We start from the raw sequence: 19,758 nt of genomic DNA on the forward strand, positions 1-19,758 counted from the left end.
TATTATCCACACCGTTTCTTTTAACGGTTGCACTAATGGGTGCAGGTATCAGGCTGGGGTGATTTTTTTTTTTTTTTTTTTTTTTTTTTTCTTTTTGAGGGGTTCTCGTTTGGAAAAAAAGAATAATTAGACAACAACACCACTGTGATAATCAAAAGAAAATGTGCTTTAACTGCATTAGCATAGTGCCATGTTAAATGTTGAACCTTTGTTCAGCACATAAAAGACGTGCTTTCCCCCCCCCCCCCTATTTTATGTGTGAATGCTTGGCACAAGCCCTAATTAAAGTGAATGTGAGGCCGCTCTTTTCTGCTGGAAGAGAAGTCTTCATCAGCAGCTCGCTGATCCTCATCCGCCCCTCTCAGCACAGATCCCAGGAAAAGACCTGATACCATCTCTGCTTTAGGACGCCTCTCCAACCTTTTATCTTCCTCCTTCGCGTTCCTCTACTAACTTTAAAGCTTGAAAGAGAGAGATGCCTGCAGTGTCAAAATTGAATTTTTCCCTTATATTGATTGTCGGAAATAAGCGTTGAATGCTGAGAAGTGAAACGTATGTTAACATTCCTTGTAGTTTTCCAGGGGATTTGGGTGCATGCAGCAGGAAAGCGTAGTGTGACTTGATGCCTATAAGGAGTAGGTGCCTCACCCTGATCAGATAAGAGTAATGGAAGCGAATGAAAAGACCCCTGTCCCTGATGGCCACGGCAAAATGGATGTGCTCCCTGAGGTGTACCTCTGGTATCATCCACGCCTGTGGACACAGATTTATTGCCCATTAAAAAGCTACCCTGAAATGTACCTCTTAAAATTGTGTGTTTATCCTGTTGAGAAGTCCTTTCAGGAATGAAACGAGACAACTACGAGCACCAACAGACTAGACCTGACTCTGTGTGACAGCATGCTTTGAGCCAAGTTCAAATAAGGTTTAATGCCATAAAAACCTAAATTGATCTTTACAGTTACATTTTAACAAAATCTGAAATCAAATATTCCAAAATGAAAAGTGTAATTACACTATACACAGAAGAGATTTTACTCCTATTTTACAAGGGAAACTATTGAAACAATTTTGAGCAAGCAGAAATCAAACTGGGTACAATCTGCAGTTACAAAAAATGAAATCAAAGCAATCTAACCATCAGCTGAAATATGACATTTATCTACATGATATTTCTTAACAAACACCAAAAAATAAGGTACAGTATACTTGATAGAGTTCTCTGGAAAAATTAGGATAATCTGACATCATATACTTTGAAACCATAATCAATAAACACGTTTAGTTTTACACATTAACACACAGCATTTGCACAAAGGAGCAGAACCAAAACATCAACATAGATCAACTCCGAGTTAAGTTCCTTATCGTACACCTCACCTCATGTATAAGGTGATGGAATCATTTACAGCTGAAGTGGAAAGACATGAGATACATCCAATAAAATGACGCTAACAGAAATGTATTCTTTGTCTTTAGTGGCACATGCCCTAACCTAAAAACCCTGGGTATCTCCAGATAACAAAACTCATGCCGTTTAAAATCCGAATGGTTTTTAACAAAAGCTTTAAAAAAAAATTTGAGTGATTTCTGAGTCGAACACATTACACCATGTACTACAAGACTGAATGTTATCCACTTTTACACAAAGTCAGCCAACTTAAGCCTGCTGTACTATTGGGAAATGTCTTATATTTCAAATTTAGTCCCTCTTCTCATTAAAATTGCAGATGGATTTTGTACTTTTGCCTTTACCCCCACCTTTTTGTTTCTCCACTCTTGGTAAATGAAATTTCCCAGGCTAATTAAAGCCTATTAAAGACAGGTAATGTCAGGGCTGGTGGCAGAACCATGACAAAGTGCTGATAATTGTCTGCCAGACTCACTAAATCCACCTGTCCTGCAATTATTGCTTCCCCCTCCCCACCTCTCCTGACACATTAATCCACTGTGGGGCTCACTAGGCAGGCTGATGCCTCAAAGTGCATCCTGCAAACACAGATGTTGGATCTCAGACTAGTTTAGCATACACATGCCTTATGATAATTGTAGCAGAAAACCAACACATTTTAAGGCGCAAACAAGGCTGCAGCCATGTTAAGCTAGGATATGTGCCTACATACAGTTTGTTAGTAATGTATGATCATGCTCTAAAGTTTCTTATGCATTAGATTAGTTGGATGGACTTATTTTGTCATGAGCACTTTAGGAATTGGTTTGAATCAGTCAAGTCACTTGCTTTTAGTCCCCACAAAAGAACGATAACAGATCAGTTTTAAGACCATATTAATTATTCATTCCTTAATGAAATAATTCCATTGATCAAAATAATTTGAAGTAATAGAGACTGTCCTGTCTGTGTTCTGTTAACAGGTATAAATGGATGTTAGCGCCACTTCAAAGGCAATGATCATTTTGACTAATCATTCTTAATGCAGTGATCTTCCAAATGGGATTTCTTTTTTTCATTTTATGCCCTGTTGAATAGCTTTATTAATGTTTAGGTATTGTAATTGTTAGCATTATTTAAAGTCCTGTCATATTTTGTCACATTACTATTTAAACAAGGTTCGAAAATTGTTTGAAAATGTTGGCAGGAGTGCAGCTCTTCCAGAAGCCAGCTACACGCTTCCAACTCAGCAGGGCTCCATGCCTATAGTCTAGCCTTGAAGGAAACATCTGGACAACATACTAATTATACCCGTGGTTTACAGAGAACATGTGCTGTTGTGATGTGGTGGATTCTTCCAGGGTTGGTAACTACCTTTTGAATCCCAAGCCAACCCCTAAAGCCAAGTCCCTGTACACCTAACTATCTGAAGTGTTAAACTTGTGTATTTGTGTAGTATATACAAAAGTTTCACCAAATCCCTCCAGTGTGCGTCCCTTCATAAGTCGCACTTCCTGCAACATGTCTCAGGTATTTAGGTATTTTGGGATAAGGAGTTTAGAGCTTGACATTTACATTATTTGAAGATAAAACAAAAGGCTGATGCAGACTAACAACTACTAGGTCACCCTGTTGAGGAGTAAGGTGTGTCACTGTGGTAGTTGTAGTCAGGGCATACCTTCTGGACCAGTTTATAGTCTACACTGTAAAAGGCTATATAGATGCATATGACTTTGAAGGGTTTTGAGCATAACCATGACACATGGCTCTGCGTCTGCTCCTGATAGCACACCTTGGATGGATCAAAGCTGCACAAGGCAGTCTTCTTGTTGCGATCCGTCTTCTCATATTCAATGCGACAGTTGAAAGATTTGGTGTCTTTGGTCTCCAGTGTGGACTGCTGGGCGATCTCAAACTCCACCACCTTGGAAGGTGGCACCAGGCTCACCGACACATTCCCCAGACCTGTGGAGTTGTGGCGGAAGTAAACGCTAAAGGTGCCGTTCCCATGGTCCACAATCTTTCCTGTGATCAGCAAGTTGAGTTTGACAGTCTTGATATTGGAGTGGAAGTCTCCCCAACCAAACATCTTTTTGAATTTGCCAGTCTTGACGATGGGTCTGCGTTTAGTTCTGGCCTGTGCGCCCTGAACATCTGTCTGGTTAGATAACCAGTCCCAAAAGTCCTCCATGCTGTGTAAATATGTCATTTCCCTTATGTTACTCTTGAACTCGGGGGAGCCCCTGGCAAACAAACGCAGGGGGTTGAGGATCCGTGGACTGGCCCCGGTGGGAGATATCTTCTGTTCATTATCGCTGTCCCTCCACTCGATGAGTTCTGTGACTCCTCCATGCACTTTCCTGCACGAGACCTTGATAGGAAACAGAACAGAGATAGATAGAAAAAACAATTAACCAACGTGAAAACCTTTGTGAAATGCATTTTCATTCATTCAAATTCATTGCTTGTTAACGTGACGTGTATAAGAAAGTTTTGACAAAACTCTGTGCAGTCATGTGAAAAGGGTAGATAGCAGCCAAGTGCTGCTAATAATAACTGATCGTTAGCAAGTGTGATCACCTCTATAAATACATTTTAGCAGTTTGTTGGTCTGGAGCATTCAGGTGTATCATAACACAATGCCACGATCTTCCCAGGAGTGCCAAATTCACCCCAAGGCCATCAAAACAGCCACAGCATCAGCTAAAGGTTGGTCCACTGTTTATGTTCACTTCTTAAGAGAACTGCATAAATGAATGCTCACAAAGCTCAATGAACTGAAGCAACACTGTAAATAAGAGTGGACCCACAATGCTGGGAGAGACTGATAAAGTTACACAGAAAACAATTACTTCAAGTTATTGTCCCTAAAGATGCTCATGAATCATGGGGTGTACTTAGTTTTTCTGATATGTTCTTTTTCAGATGGCAGTAGTGTTTTTATACACTTTCATTTAAAAGTGGCAGCCTCAAAGCCAGAAAGTTCTGGGTTTTAACTTCCTGTTCAGCTCAGGGACTTTCTTTGTGGAATTTGACTGTTCTCCTTGTGCTTGCATAGGTTTTTTCTGTGTGCTCTGGTTTCCTCAAAAAAATTTATGTATGCTAGGTTAATTTGTGATTCTAAATTGCCCATAGGTGGGAATTTGACTGAGAATGGTTGTGTGTCTTTTGGTCTTATCCCTGTGATGGACTGATAGCCTGTCCAAGGTGTTTACCTGTCACTCACTGTCAGCTAAGAGGCTTCCTCTACTACCCTAGTTGGTTAAGGGTTTAAGAAAATGGATTGATGGGTGTTCTTTAAAAACTTTCTATTTGGTAATTCTACATAGATGAATTCACATTCATTATACTTTGCTACTCTGCTTTGCATTTGTCTGTTTCACTGACATGTAGCAGAGCAGAGAAAGAGAAAGGTACATACACAAATAATGAAAAAAGCACAGAAAAGCAGCAAAGCTGCGGCTGTAGAGAGCTAAAATGATAGCGTGCATATAGACAACATGAGCCTATGAATAACTAATATGGTTAATGTTAGATAAACCGTACGCACGATTGCCAGTTCTGAAGAGCAACTTCCACCTCACAAGTTAACAGTAATAGGTTCTTGGGTTTGGTATGTATGAAGTTTCTGTGTTTTTGAGAATTGCCATTGGTATAAAGCAGATGGTAAAAACATTTACCCATAGAGTAAATATAAATAAATAATATTCACAAGGCGTCACCACAGAAGGTAGCTCCACATGTTTCATTTGGCAGATTTTTTACACCTCCAAAAGGTTTGGGGCTCTTCCTGGAATCGGTTGCCAGCTAAAACTACTGCTCTAGGGGCAGTATGGACAATTTTCACATTCATCTTCTAGCATATCCTAAAATCCTTTGTTATAGATATTTATGAAATGATTCATTATGGGTTCATTAATAAAGAAAAGGGAAACAAACAGATATTCACAAATGAAATAAAGATTAAATACAGAAAATTCAACAGCAGCATCTCGTAGTATTGTAAACTCAGTAATAGAATACTGAAGATTATTACAGGTCTGTGCAAGAAGCTAAATAGCATTCACTGGACATCACTTAACAACAACCAAATAAATAAATAAATAGAAAATAATCATTAATATAAATATAGCATTAAAAAGTGCATGCACATGCAAATAAATAGCATGTAATACACTACTGCTAGATAGCAGGGGCACCACAGAAGGGAGGAAACAAGAAGTTTGTATTAAACTGAACACATGATGCACTGATGAACTCAAGCAGATTCTGATATTTAGAGTGCACAGATATTCCCATGGACTTCAGGGAAAGGTGAATCTAAACTTTAGCTCGCATCCACCTATAAACACTCTTCCACGGTAGTGTCATGAAGTACGTACGTATAAAGTGTATACGTATATAAAGTATAGTGCTAAGTGCTAATCCAGACGCAGCAATGAACCGTGATCCCTCCTTGTACCTCAAAGCCGTTTAGCTTTAGGAACGATTCCTGGTCCACTTCAGATAAAGCTTTAATAATTCACAGCAATAAGCTTAGCTAGTTTTATTAGTAATTAGTAGTGCTGGGTTTTCCCCGGGCCCAGTTATAGGGATCACTGAGAGAAGCAGATGTTGAAAGTACAGAGCAGCGGCTGCTTGAATTCTCACAGAGATGCTGCATACTATTTCCAGACTAATTATATTTTTGCTGTAAGCTGAACGGAGGCATATGTGTATAAAGCTAACAAACTAGGTCTGTCTAGCACAATTTGTTTTGTCACATATACCCAAACCTTTCCATCTGAAATGTAACAGGGCTACATTCACCTTAAGCTGTGCTGCTGTGTCTTATAATTACAGCTTTGCTTTACTGTGCTGCTTATGTCCGAGACTGCGGTAACACTTTAATGCCTAAAGCGGAAGGTAATGGCTCGCCTATCTGGATATGTAATGTGAAATCAATGGGTCTCCCACGGACAGTGAGCCCGGCCCATTTATCACCTCTCACAATGCTTAATTAAGACAGTTGCTCCCTGTAAACATGGATGAATGAGGCAACACTGTAATAATGCCCCTATGTGTAGTTCATCACATCCAAAGTCATTTAATCAACCAATTCCAGTGGCGTTATTCCCCACTGATACAGCCACTTAGTAATACCTTATGTGAGCTCAGCTGTTAATTTGATTTGACTCTTATAACATCACAACAGCAGATGATGCTAAGCATAAAATCTGCAGGCTCTCAATAGGAACATTTTTCCTCTGCTGTGAACAAGGAAGATTCGGCACTTGTCTTCCCGCCAGCTCAAACTGTTATATCTTTAACACGTTGGGTGTCATGCTGCGCGGCTTCAGAGGTGAAACCAAATTGTCTTTCTGCGTAAATCTCAGGTGTGCTTTGTATAGGATGATTATAATGGAAAAGAGAGAGGAGTTTAAGTATGATGAGCAACTGGGGAAATTGCTGTGACAACAAGGGGATCAGCAGAGGGATATCTAATACTTAAATGCCCCAAGAGAGATGAAGCACTAGGAACTTGAAAGCTGGCACTGACACATAGGCTTTGGTTTCTTTCTCTCTCGCTGCCTCCCTGCACAACCACAGCACCAACACACACTCGAGCACACCTTGTTCATTTAGGCAGCAGCGATGTCTCTTAAAACCGACTAAAGGATTCTGAGGTTTTGTACAAAAAAAAGGGGAAAAAAAGGCAAGGTCTGATGAAGGAGAATCTACAAAAGCTTAATTAAGATTTCTTAATCGGTGCTGCCGTGCTAGAGGCGTTTCAGGGCAACTTGAAACAAGACATTATTATGATAATAACTGTAGACTTATAGAGCTGAAAACACCAGACCTCATTTCAACAGCACAAGGCGCAGTGACTCGTGGCAAACATTACGGATATCTGCTAGTGTGGTTTAGCTTCTTCCTTTTCCTGCATGTCCTACATTAAAACACAAAGACATGCGTGAACTTCAGACACCCCGGCACAGATATCGCGCTTTTACACCACAGCAGTCAGTGTTCTATCTGCCCTATAAAGGACTATGTTTAGTGATACAGCAGTAAAGATAAAGGCCTATGCACCAAACAGTTTCCTGGTAATTTTAATGTACATCCACCAAGATGAGCAAAAACAGTAAGGTATCACACAAGGTGCTAATAGCTGATATTTCCAGTTCACTATCAAATGTCATGCATAAAACACACGGTTCCTCTCTGAAAGAGCACCTTAATCACTCTCATTAGCTGAGCTAAGCCTTCTTTTTTAATAGACACTCCATCTTTAACGTTATAGTGACTAGAATTCTAAATTCAAATAAATAAAACACATTTGGACTGGTAAAAAATGTATATGTATATACATATATAATGTCAGGAGTAAAATGTTTATGCTTGTATATGTTTGCATTCAAAACAGCTTTTTTTTAGGAAATTATGGGGCCATATATAGTTTACAACCCACAATTAAATTTAAACGGTAAAAGACTGTTTAAGTAATGCATTCTTATACATAAAAAAGAATCAGCTACTTAGAGATCTATCAGTATTATCTACTTTATTCTATTTTGTTTTGAAAATGCTTAAATATCTCCAAAGAATACAGAAAAATACATTTTTAACTGAAAAACATTGCACATTTTTTTGTAACCGACTTTTAAGGACTCGTATTTTTGTCACAGGCTTACATTAAACTGTTAATATTGGCTGACAAGTGGCGATCACATTTTTCATATGTGCGCATTAATTTCCTGCATAAATGAACGGAAAAAAGGTTTTCAAAAATTAATCTTCAACCACATCCTCAAAGTACACACCCTAGTGTAGCTGTTGAAGACAGAGTGGAAAATACACATTTGTGCCTAAGTCAGAGTTGGGTGAATAGTCTATGAACCTCCAGCTTTTACGCTGCTTTGCATGCAGGACTACCTGTTTTTACTGTGTGTAAAAGTGCATTGTTATTATTACAGACATGAACATCTGTGGCTTTTATTTTTCACCTGTCATTTCTACACCTCGGGGGCCTTTTCTTACAGAACCATGCATAAATAGGCAATTCAATCTAATGTTGTGGCAATCAGTACAATCAAGAGCTTTTCATGAAACTTACATCCTGACAGTAGCTTGAGCAGCAGCGAACCACACAGCGAGTCAGGATGAATCAGCCTCGACATTCATCTGTAACGAGCATTATGGAGCTGGCTGCCTGCTTGTCCCGTGGGTAGACATATCTTTTAGAGGCTTGACATAAAGGTAATTGCCATAGTGACCAGAACTAGCCTCTAGAAAGTTATTAAGAAACCAGTGACATCTGGCTTCTGGATCATCTAAAGAGATGCCGTTAAAATGCATTTGGAGAGAGAAGCTGGTGGCAGTGTGTTTGGTTGTGATGGGTTCTGGTCCACGGGCAGGTCTACAGCTTTTGTACTTTGATGGTGACCAAATCTTTCACAGCCTTTCACAACTGACAATGTGGCCAACTCATGATCTGAAGTCTGCTTTTCTGTTTCTGTTTTGGTTTTTAAATCACATTTTTGCTCAGGAAATGAAGTTGATACAGAGGCAAGCTAAACTAATCTGTTTTTGGGTTTTCCATAGCTGATTTTTTTTTTCCCAGTGCATAAGGCTGAGATATGCGTCTGGGGAAAATTGGTTTCAGGCATCTTTCTCACAATAAACAAAATGGGCAATTAACCTGCTCATCAGTGCAAACCGAGCAGTTCCAATGATGCACTCGACTGTTCTTCATGGATTTATCTGTGCAAATTGACCTCACTTTGGTGGTGAAATTCATTTCTCTGTTAATTTTCTGTGTCTGAAGCTTCATTAACTTGATGCGCTTCCACATAGTAAAAATCTGGACACCCCACAAAAATTGCACCGCCTTCGCCACTGCCTTTCGTAATACTTACCCAGCTCTATTGCGACGAAACACCTGTCATATTAGGAGCTGCTCAGCCAGTGCTGCTAGCATTAGACCAAAAAAAAAATGTAGCAGAGCTGGATGGACTGCAGACTCTTGCTTTCAAACATTCAACATGACAAGTAGCATCTTTCAGATTAAAACTATTCTCAGCCTGCAATCGTCTGCGCAAAGTCCTTCCTTAGCCATCTTCCTCCTGATGTTACAGGGCATATCATTTGTAATGATTTACACCCAGAGCCGGTTCCATGAGAGGAGGCCCTGGAGGCGCTAAAGCAGCCCACAGAGAGAGTCTACATTCTGCTGAAGAATAGATTGGTGCTCAGATCGCTGGGACAGCCTCACGCTCCAAACCCATCACTTTTAATCAGAGGCCGTCCGGGGAATCACATGGCAGGTGCTTCAGCACTGTGGTGGATCGTAACAGCAAATCGACACACCGGGGGCAGCTTACCAATCACAGGAGGCTACAGTTAGTGAGTGAGTGTGCATGTAGCATATCTGCTACCCCCCAGTATAATCCTTTAGGCCATTACCACCTGACCTCTGTGAAAATGAGACAGACTACAGCCTCTAGTGTCATGACATTCCTGCAAAAGATGTTATAGATCTCAATTTTAATTCATCTTCAGCGTACACAGCTCACATTATTTGTGGTGAAAATATATTGGTACAATTGGTGCCGAGTAGAAATTCAGTGCATTTCTTTAGTGGTTACATTTCTGTGTAGTATATGATTTTCATACTGACTGTAAAGACACTCCTTTAACCACTGCCGTGTATTTACAGAAGGCCAGTCTGTGGCTGTCTACACATTCTGTACAAGTGTTGACGATGAGGAGAGGGCAGGAAGACAAGCTCAAAAAGACGTGATGCTGATGTTTTCATTTCTATAATCCCAGCTGTATCGCTAGCTCTGTATCTACACACTCATCGCTTCTCCTTCTTACTGTTGACAGATTTGCCCGAAACATGGAGGATCATCGCATCGCTATCATAATATGTAACAAGTCCGCTGGCGCTATCAGGATATTCGGTGGATGGGCGAAGAGGCATATCTATGAGTAAAATAAAATCCAACTTTGGTGCTTGAGCACAGAGATAATAATAAGTATGAATATTGGATTTCTTGCTTCGCACGAAATATGTATTGAAACCTTGTTGATTTAATTGCAAGAAAAAAATCCGATGTGTGTGACTTTGCAGATTGTTATGGTGCGTTTCTCCATGTTGGCTTGAAGCAAAGAGAAAAGGCAAACGCAGGCACCCAGCCACATAGAAATCCTTGTTAGTTTTAGGTTGGATCTTTTCTAGCCGTGCAATATTTAATGGAGCGTAACTAAAGCCTAAAATTTGAGAGGCATGTGAAAAGAGAAAAATTGTTACAAATTGAGAGCTTTGTGTGCAAAAAGCAGCAGAAAGAAACATAATATATCTGATTGCTTTTCCCAAAAGTTGGATGCATATTTTCATCTATTAAAAATATTACACTTAGTTTTCAGGCTCGCCCCTCCGCCCACCTTTTTTAGGAAGTTAGGAAGAATTGCAGCTGTTGCTTAGACCTTCTGTTGTGTGTTACATCACTGAATATTAACTACTTGAAGCCATTTTTCAGAAATTATCTATGAAGACAGCAGAGGATGAGGGTTAATGTCTTAGAGCCGACATCAGCAAGCATTCATCTCAGTGAGAGACACTCTTATTTCCACTACTTGCAATGCTGTTGATCTAAAGCTGACCTTGACCCTAAACCTCTTTTGATGAAAAAAAGAAAGGGTAATATGTCTCAAAAGAGAGCAACTCCAACACCTGCCCACATTCATCTTCAAAAAAAATTCCAAGTATGCCGAATTTAAAGCAGTAGAGTTTGTCTCCAGTCAAGTCCTATTTTGCTTTCACACAAATACAGTGCAACAAATCTGGCCTTGTTGAGTTATTATAGCATCTAAAGCATATTGAACCCAAATTTATTATTTGTGCCTGTTTGCATGCACACGTTGTGGCAAAACATTATCTGACAGCTCATGATGTCACTCGGGGCTGCTTGCAACCTATGATTAGCATAAATTATAGCACGTAATATAACCCTCCTTTGGCTAGCATAAATCATACGATGTGAGCCATTAGTCATGTTAATAGTGTCAGCGTTGTTCTTGTCTGGCTCGATCACACAATCCTCTTTTTCCTCTGCATCTGAAATGACAATGACCGAAACGTCGCCTCGCCTCAACTCTTTTGGACATTTACTATTGCCACCTATTGCCCTGCAGGAGACAATGTACCAGGCAGTCCAAATAATACACAATTGCTTCTCCCGCCGTGTCGTTGTGGAAACATGCTTCAGCGACTCCTGTTAAACTGAACAAATTACAGGAAATTACACCACCGTTAGCTCGGGCCTGTTATACTTTGATTGCGATGAGAGGCAGAGCCTGTCCTGTTAGAGCCTGCCATGCCAAGAGACGCATTATGTCTGCTCACTTGTCTGACCTTTTGCTTGCAGCCACTGTAAAGCCGTATTTAAGGCTATGAATTATCTGTTATCTGTCAATGCATTTGACAAGAGAAATCACAAAATTTCTGTTCAATATAATGCAGGGCGTGTCATTCATGTGGGGGGGGAAAAGGTCATCTTGCTATGAAGTGTATTTCATGTGTAAGTCAGTTTCAGTAAGAGTTCATTTAACTTCCTACCAGATCCAATATATTTGTTTTCTTTGGGTAAAATTGTTCTTAAGACTTCTTTATTTAAAAAATTAAATTTTTGGGAGGAGCCTGTGTGTGTGTGTGCATGTGTGTGTGGGGGGGGGGGGGGGGGGGGGGGGGCATCACAACCTTCAAATCTTCAAATTAACTTAAAACTGGATTGAGCAAAAAATGCTTTAAAATACTTAAAATATGACATTTGATTACCTTTTACAGATGTTTGCAGCTGTAAAAATGTGGAAACCCACATGATAAGTTTAGGATGAAATAGACGTTTACATGCAGTGACTTTAGCAGAATAATAACACATAAACTTTGACTCTGTAGTTCAAAAGACAATGAAAATCATCATCATCTTGCTATAAAATACTCAGTATCAATTAAAATGCATTCTGACAGTTTGTTAATTAACTGCATGAGACATGGGGGTGAAAATGGGATGTTAGTGAGCATGGCTCGGTGTGGAAACTTTGAATCCAGCGATGATGTCAGGTGTTTCCAAAGTGTTAACAAAGATCCCACCAAGAGAGAAGAGAGAGAGAGTGACGGGAGGCTCTGGGAAGAGAGCCTCCAGGTAATCTGGATACTAGTGTTATCTCGCCACCTGCCACATATGACAGCTGCAAAGCCCTGAACACTTCACTTTTAGGCAGACGTTACCTTTCAACGCATCATCAGTTTCATAATCCCCTTACATGGTCAGAGCGCCAACTTCTGTGCTGGCTCCTGACACCTGCCACGCACCTCCGTATGCCTGATAGCTGATAGGGATTGAGAAGGATAATACCACAAAGCACATTGGACTCAGTGTAATTACCATTCTCTTGACTGGTTTTAACACCTTATACTTCGTACGACAATGGTAGCTGTGCTTGTAAAACTGCTCAGCTTAAGGAGGCATGGCGTGTTGTTGTTAAATTAATACTTCAAAGTTCTACTTTTAGGTTTTTTTCTGTTTTCATCTCAGGAAGACGTAATCTAAATGTTTCTCTCTCTGAGCTCCTTTTCTGTGAGCGTGCGACAACCCCAGTTTTACATTTTCTCCTCTTCAAATCCGCGCCGTGAATGATAGGAGTGTTTTATTCCAAAATGTTTTTGCTTGATTTGCTCAAAAGCACGTCCGCTAAATTTGACAGAGCAAAATGTTTCTGTTCTCCGAGCAGATTGCGCCGTGGCTGATTTCACAGAAACAGGGCTCTTTGAAGAAGAAACAAGAGTTGGAAAGACGTTGCTTCCTTTTTCCTCTGAGTAGCTGTGAAGGCAGGTACTTCACAAGAAATATACAAAGACAGAGGGGAGCTGACAGTGCTTTGTTATGGCTGAAAATGACATGTTGAAAAAGAAAAGGGGGCTCAAAGCTTGGAGGCAGAGGAGGAAATGCAAAACTGAGAATAATCAGAAGGGAGATTTATTGTACTTATTCTATAGCTGTCACACTTTTCCTTTAACAGAAAGGCAATACAGTTTTAATTAAAGAGGTCAATCATTTCTCAGAGCTTTGACATGAAATGTGATTGCCTTCTCCAAGAACCACACAGACGGTAATTAACAACTTCTTATGTCAGAGTTTTCAGGAAATTTGAAAATATTTAAAGAAGAAACATCGCCTGTTAAGTCACGATTTCGTGTGATTGCAGTGTGGTAGCTGGTAGACGTAGTGTTAATGTAAATATTTGACTAATTAAAAGAAAAAGTGGCACCGTGGCATCATACTCCATCCCCTCTCTGGATGCGGGCAAAATTTCTTCTTCTCTCCATAAACTGATTGCGACATTTAGTTTTGTTGCAGCACGGCAGTAAAGAGCAATACAGACAACAGTCTTCAAAACACTGGCGCTGTGCATCAGTGAGTGCTGGATGCTTCTGACACTGCAGAGAGGTAATGACAATGCTATAAGGTAGCAGAGCCTCTAGATCTAACACCGCCTCGGGCTGCACATCGCCCATAAAAATTCATAGCTGTGGACCAAGATCAGGAAACTCAACATCATATTAAACATAATGTTTCCTGCACCACTAGAGAGGCTCTGCACTTCATCCTAAACAGTTCACATCCCACGAGCAGCTAGCGGGAAAATAGCCGTGCAGCTTATAATTGTTTGACTAAAGTCTTTAATGGGCCATACCGTGGCGTGATTAGGCTTATTGTCAAAGCAAAGGGCAATTGTGTCATAGCTATCAATCATTTGGAGCTTCTTTCTCTTCATTTCAAGACCTTTATCATGGATTTATTGCCGGTACAAACACAATTATGACTGATGTTTGGGAAAGGAGCAGGCTGCGGGGCTCAATACAGTCAGAAGAACCTGTAGTGGCTGCGAGCTACATTTGAGGGATTTCATTCGGAGAAGCGACAACCTTTTCTTCAGAGGTCTGAGACAACATACAAGTTGAGGACTGAAAATGCCACGGACAGTATTGTTTATGAGGGATTATCTAGTCAGGCCTCCTGGCTAGAAAGATTGTGACCCCAATATGAGCACAGATACAGATCAGCTCCATGTAAGCTCCAAAATGATTCCTGGAAGGCAGCGCATGCATACAAGGCCCCTTCACTCTGTCAATCCAATGTTTAATCACTTCCACAGAAATTTCTACTGGTCTGCCAGACGTGTTCTCTCATATTTTTTTTTCTCTCTCCACCCAATTTCTCTGGTGGGGTTTTGAAGACTTAAGTTCCACTCTTTTTTTTCTCCCTTTCTTACAAGGCAAATCCTGGGAGAGGTTGATGTGAAGACCAGGCAGAGCAGGGATGTGAAGAATATAAACACATTTTTTTTTTTTTTATTGTCCAGAGGGAAAGGGAGGTGCAGGGGGTTGGGCGGTGGGGTCTGTAAAAGAGACGAGGACCTTATCACAGCCCAGCAGCTCTGTAATTCGCCGCCATGATAAAGTGGCAGCGCGGAAAACCTTACAAGGCTGGCACAATCCAAAGACGGATTAGGTTTTTCTGACATAAGCTTCCTGAAAAACTAATCAATCAGCCCATGCAGTATTATCAGAAGCGTGAGATTAAAGAGCTGCTCCTAATCCCCCCACTGTACATTTTATTACACTTCCCAGTGTTAGTTGCCTTTAAATATACAATAAATAAATAATAAAACCAAACCTAATTGAGCATGGGGAAGGGGAAAAGGGTTAAAGAGCCCTTAGAGATGGATTTTATGTAGAATTTGTGTTTTGTTATGAAGACAGGGATAAAACTGTTGTCCTTGCCAGAACCCTTTCTGCCTTTGAATAGAGCATCACTGTCTCACTCTACCACTGCAGAGAGGGGGGGGGACACAACTAGGGGGAAAATCCTCTGGCAGAATTTTACAGCAATATCTGTGTCTAAAATATCTGATTGTTTGTAACAAAGACTTTTTTAAATATTCGCCTGACCAAATAAGTAAACACATGTTTTTAAATAAATTATTAACTGTAGAAAATTAAGGCTAAATCCTTTGGGAAATGACTCGTAATCCCTTAAATCACTGCACATCAAAGTTGCAGGGATGAACTCCAAGCCTGGCGTGATCTGGAGTACAAGACGCATTCAGCTTACTAGTAACCAGCTAAGCTTCGTCTCGCTAGTGCGTCACACCCATCTTTTAAGACGTTCTTGTCTTCCGCGCTCAGTTCAACCCTGGGTGGTGTTTTCGGTAACGGAAAAGGCAGCAATACATCTAACGCTGCGACTGATCCTCTTGGCATGGGCCATATAGATGCTGTGTTGTGACATAATATTGCCAGAGGAGCTCTCACCCTGGCAAAAAGACATAAAGGCGTAATAGACTTTGTCAACGTCTCCTAACACTTAATCCCAAGCAGAGTTGAAAACCCCACTTTCCCTGCGTGCAGTCTCTGGTATAGACGTAGGGCAGGACGGGCTGAGATGGCAGAGAGCATGGCTCTCAAATATGTTTCATCTTCATCTACATTGTTCTGCTGTCATTGCACAGAGGATAACTGCAGCAGATGTCAGGGGGAAGAATGGATTCTCCCAGGATGGCTTTGACCCTCTTATTTGTCCCTGGGGCATGGCACAGATGCTGGGTCCAGGGTTACATTTTCACCGTTTGATTCATGTTCTAAGCGCTTTTTAATTGAATGTGCATGTGACGAGCGATGGGAAAAAAAGTGTGATTTTATCTGGGGGTCTTTGAGGATTTGGACCACTTTTTCAAACTCTGGATTTTTACTTAAAACAAGAAGCTTAAAAATTTCATATCAAGGGGTTTAAGTGTCCTGCGTGCAATCCTCTATCACAGAATGCTTCTCGGGTTCAAAATCTGGCCTTGCGCTGATGGGTGTTATCCTTGTGCATCTTTTCAGTGGTTCATACACTAACAAAAAAGAAATCTTATTCATACATCATGATATATTGCAGCACGTATTCCATTCCTTTGCTGAGGGTCAGATATTTGGGATTTTTTTGAACCTAAGAAGGTAGGGTAATATTGATAACGGCCACTACATCCCCAGTCAGACATTGGTGAATCTGTTGGGAGGGAAGCTACTGAGGCATACAAAGAGAGCCTCTCCAGGGAGGCAGTCTGTCTCTCTCTGGAGGCACAGCTCCCAGAAGGCACAGGGCTGATTACAACCGCAGCCAAAGCAGACAGCACTTTGCTGCTGCAGCTGCACAGTTGAAGGCTATCTTTAAAGAGGTCCTCTTTGAGGATGGCACAGATGTGAAGAACTTCTTCGATCCCATGGCATTTTCGGTGCAAGTTTGATCATGGCAAGAATCCATAAAGCAAGGATGAAAACGCTAATACCCTCGCTGTATTCAACTATCTATAGGGGACAACATCACGATATGATGGGGGTGGGGAAAGGGCAGGAAAGGCCTTTATACTCCCCAAAAGCTCATGAACTTTCTTCCGAGTGCTTGCTGCATTAAAACCTGAACTAGACTACAGAAAGATTACGTCTAGAAGCTTAACACAATCATTCTCTGGTAAATCCTAAATAATTTTCTTTGGATTAACAGGGACATCACCGTTATCATCAAGCTTTTAAAATCCCTGGGTTTTTCAATTTCCATCTATTGTTCTCAGTTGTCTTGAAAGGGGAAAAAGTAATAATAAAAAAAGAACTCTGGCCCCAATTTGAGAGCAAAGACACTTAAAACAGGTTAGGGGTTCAACACAGACGTCTAATGATTCCAGTGATCACCAAAGGTGCACCTGAAGGGATGAAGAGGCAGGTTGCACTTTCAGATGAGCTGTGATTGAGAGAAGCAACACACCCAAGGACATAATACTGAATATAAACACTGAAAGAAAAGAATATTTAAACTTTGCAAACCAGCACAAAAATTAATAGCATATTTTATAAAATATCTTCAGTAGATTTTTTTTTTACCTCGGTAATTCTGTGTCTCTATTTAGAATATTACCTAATTGTTAATTCTAACCTATTACCTTTTGCAACACTCTGCTTGTAATGTAAAATTTCCATAGCTGAGAAAGCTGATGGTCTTACAAAAAGCCACAATATCAAATAGAAATAATAAACTCAGATGCTTTTATGGTAATTAACTGCATATTGTAGAATACATGATGCGCATTAAAGCAAAGCTGGAGTCTTTCCAGGATTACTAAATGCATTATGTTTGCATTATGTTATTCATTGTGTTTGTTTTTACCATATTTTTCAGTGGCTACAGAAAAGAAAGAAATGATGCCATTTCTAAGGGTATTAAATTATTTACTATTTTATGGATTTAAAAAAAAACACATGAAAAGTATTTCACTGAATAGTGTGCGAGCCCTGATAACATAAAACAATTAAGCTTATCCCTGTAAGACTGAATGAGGAGTTCTGCTCGGCAAATGAATTTGCTCCTGATGACTGTGCCAAATAAAATTTCATGCCAGGAAATTATTCAGTTTGGCACAATGTGGAGATAGACAAGTCTTGCACAGCTGCGTGATAAGGATCCACATAAAAGACAGGCCAACAAAACAAATATAAGCAAAAGAAGTTTAAACCATTACCTAGAGTGAAGAAATAATTATCTCGTAAGAGTCCTACAGCATAATAAAAATGCTTCATCTCTACTTTTTCGCAGTCGGAGACATGCTTCTGCATAATTAGCCTCTTTTCATTCACTCATCTCACTCCTCACCTGGTGCAGGAGGAAAAACAACAAGAATGTTTGCAGAGGACTCATCTTCAACGACTTGTCGACTTATTCAAGATGAGCGGGGATTAAATCCTCTCTGGAAGATTTGGAGAGGTGAAGACGCTCATGGCACTGAAACATCGCTATGATCACCTGCAAGAAAGAGAGAGGGGGGGGGGGGGGGAGAGAGAGAGAGAAAAGTGGAAATATTTACGTCGTTAAATCATTTAAAACGTCTCTTTTTAATTTGGAAATACATCAAAGATGGAGGCAGTGAATTATTCAAGAAATATACTAAACTTTTCCTTACCGTTTCGTAAAGGCAATACCTCACTTATTTCGGTAAGGCGGCTGGGATCATCCTCTCTCAGTCCACGTTCAGCAAAGAGACCTAAAATCCTCTCAAAACGTCTCTCAGGATGTCGAGGTACTTTCCCCCGAGCAGCTGGGACTCTTTGGCTCGTCTGTAGTAGTGAAGCGCCTACATTAAGCAGTTCAGATGTAACAACGCTCCTCTAAGTTTAGAATCCAGGCAAAGCGAAATAAACTGTGGACTATATTTTCCCTTACTCAATCCGGAGCAATGTTGGTCTTAAGTTGTCAGTATGCGCAGTAAAACACAGCCAAGCGTGCCCGTATCCCAGTGCCAGGACTGCAGTCAGACAGACAATAGTCAGCTCGCTGTCTTCGCTTTTAGGCTCTGCTTGATTTCAGTGCGCAAAATCCTCTTCTGCGCGTCTGGAGACTCCAAGGTTGGCGCGCATCCGTTCAGAGACTCAGACCTAAAGATGTACCTTAGAAGTCTTACTCTCTCCATCTAAGAGACAAGTAAAAGCTTGATGTCACCGTTGTCCGGTTTTGTTCATCATAGCGCGCACGTGTTTAACCCCTTAACGTTTAGATGCTTCATCGCAGAGAACAGTTATGCCGTGATTTTCGTTGGAAGTTTTGTGTGATGACTGGAATGCGTACATGTCCAGTTATATAAGAGTGCATGCAAGCCGTGTTTAGCAGAATGTATAGAAAAGCCTTTAAAATCGTTGCATGTATTAAACCCATCTTGCAAACGCAAGATGTGTGGACATTCCTGTTTGCATCGTGCAGCTAAAAGCACAGCAACCAGAGACACTTATTCTTCTGGAAACTCAGCTGATGCTGCAATCCTGACCACAAAGTGCAGGCAACAAAAGGTCAACCGCTGTGCAAGTACAGAGGGGTGATAAATGAAAACACACAACAAAAAGTTTCTTAGGCGTTGAGCCATCACATGATGCCAAAACATCTTTGGCACTGAATGTGCACATCTCCAAAAACTCCAGTGGAGGGATGAAACAACCTTTTTCTAAAAGATGTTTTAAAGATGGCGGTGGAGTGGAAAGGAGCGTTAGGTGTGTTTCGATCGGTCGATTTTAAAGTCCACAGCTTACACATTGCAGATCATTTTCATATCAATCTAACCGCTTGTTGACCCTCATCTGGAAGAGACCACTCTCACCAGAGTAGAAATCTTTCATTAGAGAATAAAAAGGTAATCGCTCATGATAACTTTGTATTGATTAACAGTGATTTTCTGTAAAAGCACAAATGGAACCAGACCGCAGAGCAAAATCCTTCAACTGTTAAATAGAGCTGCGGAGT

General features: G+C 40.6%; 1 protein-coding gene across 2 annotated transcripts; it reads right to left on the reverse strand.

Annotated features, from left to right (window-relative positions):
* Window positions 1-697: 697 nt before the first annotated feature.
* nxph2a (neurexophilin 2a) lies at window positions 698-19,210 on the reverse strand. 2 transcript variants are annotated; one of them, XM_086265777.1, is made up of 4 exons: window positions 18,691-19,210; window positions 18,431-18,601; window positions 18,124-18,273; window positions 698-3,761 (listed from the first exon to the last, which is right to left on the reverse strand). In XM_086265777.1, the coding sequence occupies exons 3-4, from the start codon at window positions 18,166-18,168 to the stop codon at window positions 3,015-3,017; spliced, it is 792 nt and encodes a 263-aa protein (XP_086121903.1). In that variant the 5' UTR covers window positions 18,169-18,273; window positions 18,431-18,601; window positions 18,691-19,210; the 3' UTR covers window positions 698-3,014. The 2 variants fall into 2 exon arrangements, with proteins under 2 accessions (XP_086121903.1, XP_086121902.1); XM_086265776.1 differs by having other exon boundaries at window positions 18,431-19,210.
* Window positions 19,211-19,758: the final 548 nt, after the last annotated feature.

This window comes from Aulonocara sp. 'chitande type north' Nkhata Bay, linkage group LG16, assembly GCF_057382095.1.
Source record: "Aulonocara sp. 'chitande type north' Nkhata Bay isolate Kocher_YH1m ecotype deep benthic linkage group LG16, A_spYH_male_GT1.1, whole genome shotgun sequence".
NCBI lineage: Eukaryota > Metazoa > Chordata > Actinopteri > Cichliformes > Cichlidae > Aulonocara > Aulonocara sp. 'chitande type north' Nkhata Bay.